The 9,894-nt window shown below is 51.7% G+C and overlaps 1 protein-coding gene across 1 annotated transcript; it reads left to right on the plus strand.

Annotated features, from left to right (window-relative positions):
- Positions 1 to 488: 488 nt before the first annotated feature.
- LOC148591380 (olfactory receptor 14J1-like) lies at positions 489 to 1,409 on the plus strand. Its single transcript, XM_088537664.1, has one exon. The coding sequence runs from the start codon at positions 489 to 491 to the stop codon at positions 1,407 to 1,409; it is 921 nt and encodes a 306-aa protein (XP_088393790.1).
- Positions 1,410 to 9,894: the final 8,485 nt, after the last annotated feature.

The raw sequence follows: 9,894 nt of genomic DNA on the forward strand, positions 1-9,894 counted from the left end.
GAAATTCCAAGGATTTGTCCTTTTCCGAACATTCCTCACAAGTGACAAGGACATGTCAAAGAAACTACAAAATATCGAACAATTCCATAAAACTATGTTCCTCAAACCTCTTTGTGTAGTCTTGGGAGTAAGGATGCTGAAAAGCCTGTCTACATCGTGAGTGGATTTCACCTGACATAGAAGGTGAATGTCCAAGCGTGCCTCAGTTCCTGCTATTGTACAGCATGACAGGCTCCCTGGAGTTCCCGTGTTGATGTCCCTGCTCCTCACAACAAACAGTGCTAAATGGAGCTCAAGCAAAGCAACTGCACTAAGATACTCTTACTAAAGGGAGGTAATGGAGGATGGTGTCAGACAACTGAATGACTTCACAGCGTTTTTCTTCAATCTTCAATTCTTCAATAGGATCTGCAACTGCAGATATCCATATTTTCTATTCTTCCATATCTTCTATTCTTTAGACAGTCCCATGTGACTGGAGGGAGCTAATGTCCAACAGCAGCTCACTCATCGAGTTCCTCCTCCTGCTGTTCTCAGACACACGGGAGCTGCAGCTCTTGCACTTCTCGCTCTTCCTGGCCATCTACCTGGCTGCCCTCCTGGCCAACGGCCTCATCATCACAGCCGTAGCCTGCGACCACCGCCTCCACACCCCCATGTACTTCTTCCTCCTCAACCTCTCCCTCCTCGACCTTGGATCCATCTCTACCACTGTCCCCAGATCCATGGCCAGTTCCCTATGGGGCACCAGGACCATTTCCCAATTGGGATGTGCTGCACAGACCTTATTTTTTTCCTTTTTCATATCAGCAGAGTGTTCCCTTCTCACAGTCATGGCCTATGACCGCTACGTTGCCATCTGCAGACCCCTGCACTATGAGACCCTCATGGGCATCAGGACTTGTGTCAAAATGGCAGCAGCTGCCTGGGGCTGTGGTTTCCTCAATGCTCTCTTGCACACTGCGAACACATTTTCCCTACCCCTCTGCCAAGGCAATGTAGTGGAGCAGTTCTTCTGTGAGATCTCCCAGATCCTCAGGCTCTCCTGCTCAGACTCCTACCTCAGGGAAGTCGGGTTTCTTGTTGTTAGTACTTGTTTAGTCTTTGGGTGTTTCGTTTTCATTGTGGAGTCTTATGTGCAGATCATCAGAGCTGTGCTGAGGATCCCCTCAGAGCAGGGCCAGCACAGAGCCTTTTCCATGTGCCTCCCGCACCTGGCCGTGGTCTCCCTCTTTGTCAGCACTGGCCTGTTTACCTGCCTGAAGCCCCCCTCCATCTCCTCCCCATCTCTGGATCTGGTGTTGGCTGTTCTGTACTCAGTGGTGCCTCCAGCACTGAACCCTCTCATCTACAGCATGAGGAACAAGGATCTCAAGAATGCCCTGAGGAAACTCATCCAGTTGTTATAATGTCAGATATATCTGTACTGGAGGTTTTGGCATCAAGGATATGTGTTGTTTTTTAGTTTATTTCTTACTTTTGTTGTGTTACATTCCTGTAAAGGAAAATAAATATTCTGTTTCATGCTATTTGTCCTCAAGAATCTCTCACACGAATCTTAGGCATGTGCAATTCCTACTGTGTCAGTTTCCCACCATGACAAGCAGACAAGCATGACAAGCACGTCCCACCAAGACAAGTTGCTGCAGGGGCTGCAGGCCCAGGGCTCTGCGGATGTGCTGGGCAGCAGGGTGGGTATGGAGGGACTGCAGGCAGACAGGGAGGGGATCTGCTGGGCACAAGAGCTAGGGAGACAGGGAGTCATCGACCTCATTATGACGCCTCCTGCCCCTTGTCCTTGCGCTTGCCCTGACTCGTGCTGTGGACATGGCTGAGCTGGGTCCTGACCTGGTCTTGTCACCATTCTGCGGAGATGACTTCCCATCTCCAGCTCGACTCGGCCCTCCTAATAGTTTGGAAACTCTTGGCAAGGGAAGCTGGAACTGAGCAGGTCCCAGAGAGGGCTCTAGATACCAAAGCTGTCTGTATCTACAGGGCAGAAAATTTCCTGACAAACAATTTAAAGGCATGAGGAGAGCTTCAGATTCAGCCAGCCTACCCAGGAAGGCTGCATGCAGAGTCTCATGTGCATGAAGCAAGAGCAGCCACATTGGTCTGAGCTTACAATGCCCAGGATGCAGGCAGGGCCAGTAGTGCTGGGATCTATGGACAGAAGATGCCATCCTCCAGTGCTCAAACAAGAGGAGCAGGGCAGGTTTGTGGATGGTAACGGGGGTCAGGCGGACTCCAGCAGTGGCCAGATAAGACTGGAGGGCTCCAACCAGCCCTGCTTTGGGTAGGAGGTTGGACTGGAAAACTCCAGGGGTCCCTTCCCACAGCAACTTCTCTGCAACTCCATGATTTCTTACTCTTTAGCCACAGATCCAGAAGCACTGGAAGCTCACTCTGCGATGGAAGCCCAAGAAGGTCCTGCTGCTCCTACCTTGAGCAGGTATCCACCCAACACACAGGGTCCATCTGGCCACAGAGGCATGGCCCATCCAATGCCCTGGCCAACACAGGCGATGGCAGGGTCTGTTCCTCTCATCACCGCTGCCGCTGTGCCCACATCAAACCCTCCTGCTGGCAGATGATCTCAAGGCCCAAGGCAGCTCTGGCTCCTCCAGGGCTGCACTGGAGCCATTCAGGATTGGGCTGAGGTGGGTCTGGCACCACCGGATGGGTGGGAGAGGGCAGCCCCCTCTGCCACGCTGGGGTTGGGGCTGGGCACAGCTTTTCCCTGGGAGCTCCCTGCGGAGCCGCTCCAGGGGACCCTCCACCTCTGCCCTGGCAGCAGCACCAGTGCTCAGGGTGCTGGGGTGGGAGTGCACAGAGGGCAGGAGGGGACGGGCTGCCCCGGGGGAGCATCGAGACCTGCTCTGTGCAAGCAGGGATGGAGAGAGGAAATGCAGAGCTCGGCTGGAGCTGGAAAGAGCGAGGGGAGGGGAGGGCAACGCGGAGGCCTCCTGCCAGCACATCCAGAGCACAAGGAAGGAGGGAGGGAAATGGGGGCTGCTGCTCAGCGGGGTCAGGTCTGGGGCAGCCGAGGAGCCGGTCCCTGCCCACCCCAGGCTGTGCCCCACACAGGGCTCCGCAGGCAGCTGGGCTGCAGGACCTGCTGGGCTCTGCTGCACAAGAGAGCTCGTGCAAGCCTGGCCTGTTCCTCTCCTTGGGATATGTGGACCTGCAGGAGGATGGAGCTGGCCAGGGACCACCCCACAGCTGGATGGGAACTCAGGTGTGGGACAGTACAAATGGGATTCCCATTAACCTGTCTTTACAACACGCTCGTTGCCACCACACTGAGCATCCCCAGCTGCCAGAAAGGAATACGATGAAAACAGCTCCAGACCCCTTTTTTATTTCTTTTTTAAATTTTGTTTTTATAACCTGTGTTTTGCTGAGCCAGGTCCACACTCACCCTACCCAACGCATCCTGGTCTAGCTCACTCAGGGAGACATTCACTCTCTTTTGATTTATATGGTCAAAGGCGTATGTGCAACCACTTGATCCGCTCAGCTGCAAGATGGTCAACTGCTCCACTCAAGCGGTCTTGCAGCTTATCTAAAACAAGGGCCACCCTACAGTCCCACCCTTCTGCTTTCCTTGCAAGAACTGTGGTCCATCACACCCTATGTTCTTCATGGAACCTCCTTCCATTGCAGGAATTCATTGGTCACCTGTGAAGGAAACTTATATTATACTCTAGTTTTACAGGAAACAACATGCAAGGCGGTGTGCCCTGTGAGCAGGACATCTCAGCTGACCTTCCACAGCCCCACTCTTCTTATAAAATTGAAGTGCTGCAAAGAAAGCTGTCTAATCCAGCCAGCGGTACAAAGGCTGTGCAAAGGTTACACTAGAAGTGCAAGATCAACCCCAATGGCACATTTCAGGTCCACAGAGAACTAACGCACACTGTAACATGGCAAAGGGATTGGTGGAACCAAGAATCATGAATGGATCTGATTCCTCATGTAAAATAATGCATAAGTAAAAATTTACCCCTGCTTAAAAATTAGACAGAAAAATGCTCAGAATCCTTCTTGTGCTCCTAGCCAAGAGGCACCTTCTTCCTAGTAATTGTAAGCAGCAACTGGGAAATACGATTCCTTCTGCTTAAAAAGTGCTCTGGTGCCTAAAGAGGGAAACCTCTGACCTGTCCCAGAGTGTCTTACATCTGACTTGCATAAAAAGAGCAACCCCCAGGAGAAATCCGTATCGAGGCTCACCAAAGCATCTTGTCCCATGGCCACGCTTTGCGCTGTTTCATCCCACATGCCTTGGATCCTGGCTTTGAAAAATGCCTAGCCTGAAAGTAGCCCTGAAGTCCTGGTTCCCTCACAAAACACCAAATCTCCACGCAACCCCCAAAGTCATGGCTTCTTGCACAGCTCTGCTCAGTGCAGAGGCCTCTTGGTGCAGGGGAGTAGAAGGGGCTTCTCCAGTGCCCCACTGGAAATAATTCACATCCTTTGGTACCATCTGGAGACATTCCTGAAGGATTTATCAGCAAGTTCTGGATAACAACAGGGCTGAAAGGAGGGGACTCTTTTCCAGGACTCTTCTCTGCCTGACTGGGCCATCTCCATGGCAGTGACCTACAGAACCCCTGATGACACGAGCTGCCCTCCTCCTTTGAACATCTTCTCTTAAGGTATTTATAAACACTGATAAGATCCCCTCTCCAACCAGGACACCACTGGCCTTCTCCGCCACAGGAGCCAGCACATGCCGGCTCATGGACAACTTCTTGGCCACCAGGATGCACAGGTCCTTCTCCACACAGCTGAATTCCAGCAGGTCAACCCCCACCTGTCCTGGTGCCTGGAGTTATTCCTCCCCACATGCTGCTCTTGAGTGTGTTGAACTTCATGAGGTTCATCTACACGCAGCTCTCCGGCATCTCCAAGTCCCTCTCAATGCCTGCACAGCCCTACCAAGCATCACCACTCCTCCCAGTCTTATATTCTCAGCAAACCTGCTGCACTCTGTCCCTTCATGCAGGTCAATAATGAATAGACTGGACAGGACTGGACCTCTGGGGAAGACTGCTAGCTACAGGCCTCCAGCTAGGCTCTGTGCAACTGAATCACCTGCCCAGATGGAGGTGACCTCACAGGTGCAAACCCACCACATCCCTGCTGCTGCCTGTGGCCTTCAGAGACAGCAGCTTCCTCAACCCCCTTCCCCACACAGGAACCACTGCTGCCCTCTCAGCTCCTCTCACCACAGAGACCCCCCACCCACCGCCCACGCCTGCCTGCCTGCTGCCGGCCAATCAGGCACTCACAAAGACATGACGTCACAGCGCCGTCCCGCCCAGCTCTCTGGCCCTGCCCTCCAGGGCAGCAATGGCCTCCCCAGCCCTTCCCCGCCAGGAGCCCAGCCCGGGCTCAGCAGCTGCTCCGCGGAGATGATCTCAGCAGCGCAGAGCCCCGCAGGGCCCGGCTGCTGCCCAATGAGGCGCTGCGGGAGCGGTGACCTCACAGTCACCAGGCAGAGCCAGCCCTGCTGCTGCCCAATCAGCTCTGCCCGCAGCAGGGACCTCCCAAGCAGCAGCCACGCCCTCTCCCTGCAGCTGGCCTATCAGGGGCTGCGGCAGCAGTGACCTCCTCGTGCCCAGCGCAGCCATTGGCTGTGAGGCCCCGCGGGGCTCCTGGCTGTGCTGGGGGCTGTGCGGTGCCGGGGCAGGGAGGGGAGCCCAGCTCGGGGCTGTAGGTGCTGGGAGTGCTGGTGTGGGGGCCTGGGGGGCTGTGTGAGCTGCTGTGTTGGGCTCAGCCAGCACTGCCCACCTCGGCGTGGGGGAGAAGAGGGGCAGCCAGTGCCAGGGAAACCTGCCCTGGATTCTCTCCTTCTGCCCCCAGCACCCACACAAGGGTTGGAGCTGCCCCACGGGAGCCTTGGGGCTCGGGGAAGCCCCAGCCCCAGGAGTCCTGGCTGCCACGTTGTCCCCTGAGCAAGGTGGGACCCTCAGGCAGGACTCCTGCAGCAGCCTTCAGCCCTGAGTAGCTGTTGGCACAGCCTGGGATCCACAGGGGTCTTTGCAGTGACAGTTTCCGTGTGACACCTAGGGAAGGAGCTCCCGAAGCTGGGAGCCTTGGTGGAGAGCAGCAGGATCCCTGGGAACAAGAATTGAGATCCACGCTGTGGGTGTTGATCCAGCAGTCCCCATCTCACTCATCAGTCCCCATCCTATTTGACTCAATCACCAGTTTGTGAGATGACCAGCTCCTTGCTCTGCAGCTGATGAAGTTGGCAAACAACAATCCCTGCAACCTCCCTTCATGCTCTTCTTCATCTCTGCAGTAGAGTCCTGGTTACCATCTCACAGAAGAGAATCCCCATCTCCCTGGAACCCTGTCAGGGATGTGGCTTCCCAAGTCACTGCCAAAGGAAGGACTTCTTTGGGTTGCTTATTCAGTCTGTGGCAGCTCATCAGTGATGCTGTGAGCCCAGCTCTGCATGCTGGGGGTCTTGGCCCATTCTCTCCCCTGTCTCCTGTGCATCTACCTAAGTCTCCCATTCCCACATGTCCTGTTTAAAGTGATAATTTCTAGCATTCCCTTTAGGGCACTATCTGGACACATTGTGACTCCTCCTGATACTCTGTTCACTCAGACACCCAGCGGCTGGTTTGCCCTTTAGGGAGGTTAAAGCTTGCTCTGTCTTTCTGCAGTCTGCCCCATTAGCCAAGTCCTTACTATATGTACGGATTGTATGGACTTAGCATACATTCAAAGAGTGTCATTATTTTCGAAGAAACTATACTCTGCTTTATTTTTTGTTTCTTTGTAACTAAAAGAAGATCCCCCTGTGCCTGTTGGCAGCCAGTTGTCTAAGTAAAGCAGGTGAGAATTGGGGCTGGTGAGCTGTAACATTGAGTGCAGACTTAGGTGGACTAAGGCTAGCTTTCAACACAAGTGATTTAAATTCCCGGGAGGCTAATGAGGGAAATGGTAAGTCTGGGGAGGTGGGGAGAAAGATTGTGCATACAGTACCTGATATCTGGGACACTGCTTTTCCTACATGTGCTGACTTCATTAGGAGTCACTCTGGATGGCTATGAATTGGACAGTGTGCTGTCACCTATTCTTTAGAATAAAAATAGAAAACTTCAAAAAGATGAAATACTTGTATATAATTGTTGTCTTCAGCTTTCAGCTATACTCCCCAAACCTTTCCAATTAGCCATGGACACTTGAAGGAAATTGCATGGAGAGTCCTCGTTTATCAGGGCTTTTTGCTTTTTAATGAGCTTCACGCACGACTTGGTGCTGAGTCCATGAATTGCAGCTATTGAAAGGAGATTGAAGAAATCTGTGAAGAAGTCAAAGTCAGAAGGAAAGCCTAAAGTTTTGTAGAGCATTAATGGATCCCACAGAGGCCATTAACTACAACAACTCACCAGGGGCTGATTAAAGCTAAAAAATATAATCATTGGTAATAGCTAGGTAGAAAAAATACTCAGGTGGCTCTGATGCTGAATACACCCTTGTTGTGTTTTATCAAGGAAAATGGCAGAGCACAGGCAGAGAAAGGTAGAAAAAATACTCAGGTGGCTCTGATGCTGAATACACCCTTGTTGTGTTTTATCAAGGAAAATGGCAGAGCACAGGCAGAGAAACCCTGGAAAGGGAGATCCTTCCCTCCATGTGTTGCCCACATCCTCCCTGGCATCAGTGTTTGGGTGAGGGTCTGCAATGCTGAGTGCAGGACAAACACATGACACCTTCCAGGGTCCCCAGAAGGATAAAGGGGGCAAAGAAGTCCTGATGATTCCCTGATGACACCCAATCTGCTTCCCCAGAAAGTTCTCACAACAGGTTCTCCTTCCCTTTCTTGAGAGCTTTTCCTTCCTCAGTGGCTGTTTCTTGAAACACAAAGCCAGGGGTGGTGACAGACTCGCTGTGGGTGCCCTGTAGCACCACTGCTCTACCCTTCAAGTGATATTTCTTCATCCTCTTGCCCAATCTGAGCTTCCCAAGCTGTATTTTGGTCCTGTTTCCTCTTTTCATGCTGCTTCCCACTACCAAGGAAATCTCTTGGCAGCCCCACAATGTGGGGACGAATATAACCTTGTGTGTCACGACAGAGTGGAACGTGAGGAACTGAAGTGGCAGGGCCCGAACGACAGGCCCAAGTCGGGGTTGACGTAGAGATGAATACGGCACTGCCTTTGCAGTACACAACACTCGCCTGTAGAATTGCTCATGCCAGCTTGCACGGAGGCTTATTGAACTGTAGCTTTTTTAAGCTCTCGTGTGGCTGTTTTTGACCTTGAAGGGAACCCTCCCACCCGAGGCCTGGGCTCTGACCAGATCCCCATCCCACATGATAGGGAAAGTATGCCACATCAGATGTTACCGCTCACAAACAAAATGCAAGTTATCATCATTTGCTGATTTGTCTCTATAAAAGATGGACACTCTTGCCACAATTTTGGAGACCTCACGGGTGGAAGCACCATGTAAGACCTCCCCGTTGCCGGGAAGGTTCTCCAAATTCTCACCACAACAGGGACTCCCCAGCAACTGCGGATCTGGATAATGATCACATATGATGGCATATTTAGGCAATTGGTGATGTATCTTTTAGTCACTATTCTCTTTCTCGTATAGTAATGGTTAGGTGCATTACCTTGCTTATTTTGTCTGTTGCTAAAACCAGTGTGTAATAAGCTTATTTTGTTAAATGTATCATTCCGTACTGCCTTAATATAAATAGTGAAATAAGACCATTCTTTCCAGTGGCGTCTGGTTCTTTCGGTCGCCCCATCTGCCCCAGAGCTGTGCAGGTGCTCTTCTTTCTCATCATGCTCCTTTGCATGCCCCAAGCCCCCTGCCCTTATGGCCCTGCGTAGAATGGTGCATTACAAGCAGTATGCAAATTATTGCCTAATGACTTTTACAAGAAGGGAAAGATGCCTCTTCTCTTGCTGCTCTCCAAGAAAAAGCAGCCCAGCCTGAACCAGGCAATGCCCGTAACAAGACCAAGCAAGGTAGAGCAAGGTCCTTCCTTGCGCTCAGCTTCTATTCCCAGTTGTCACTTTGACCATACAGGTGGCAGGTGAAGCTGTCTGAGGTGTGAAACACAGGAATAACACCAGAGGAGAAATTGCCACTTGTGCACTTTGAGATGTGATGGTGACACATGCAATGCTGCAGTGTGACAAACAGAGAAGGGGTAAAGGGAAGCAAGCTAACCATCAGGAGGCATGAAAGCAGTGTGAGATGCAGTGCCATAAATGCAGCATTCCAATGTGAGCACCTTTTTGCATCTATCAGGCGGTGCTCAGAGTGTCTCTGATGTGTGAAGGTCGCTTGCCGAGGGATAGAGGTACAAGCAGTGTAACTGGAGGGACTCAATTTCTCCAGTTCATGGAGCTCTGTCAGACGTGGGCACTGAACAGTGCAAGAGAGTCCCCTCAGAGCCCATGGTTTTGTGGGTGTCCAGTTTGCTGAAGTGAGCCCTACTCAGATCCTCCTCCAGCAAGGGAAAGTCTTCCTTTCTCCATTTCTCCATGGTCTCCAGGGCCCAGGATTCCTGAGGGTCACTCTTAGCACTAAAGCCTGTGGCAAAGGTGGCCTTTTCTGTGTCCTCTCTTACCAGGACTCTTGGCCCATTTAGCAGCAGGCCCGTATTTTCCCTAGTCCGCCTTTTGTTCCTGCTGTATTGTTGTATTGTATTTTAAATAATTATTTATTATTATTTTATCAGGAAGATAAGAGTAAGAATTCATAAAGAAATAAATGAAGAGCACAGGTTTCATGCCAAGTACATCGGCATGACATGTGACTGCATACAGGACAGGTTTTGGCACTGACATCGTACCCATTGAGGAAGTTTCCTCAGTGCCTCCTTGAGCTCCTTGTTCCTTGTGCTGTAGACAA

Source organism: Tinamus guttatus, unplaced genomic scaffold (genome assembly GCF_059628265.1).
Source record: "Tinamus guttatus ecotype Peru unplaced genomic scaffold, ASM5962826v1 Tinamus_guttatus_pri_ptg000841l, whole genome shotgun sequence".
Taxonomy (NCBI): domain Eukaryota; kingdom Metazoa; phylum Chordata; class Aves; order Tinamiformes; family Tinamidae; genus Tinamus; species Tinamus guttatus.

What these genes read in the sequence shown, in the direction of transcription:
- LOC148591380 (XM_088537664.1), top strand. Translation starts at nt 489, where the DNA reads ATGTCCAACAGCAGCTCACTCATCGAGTTCCTCCTCCTGCTGTTCTCA.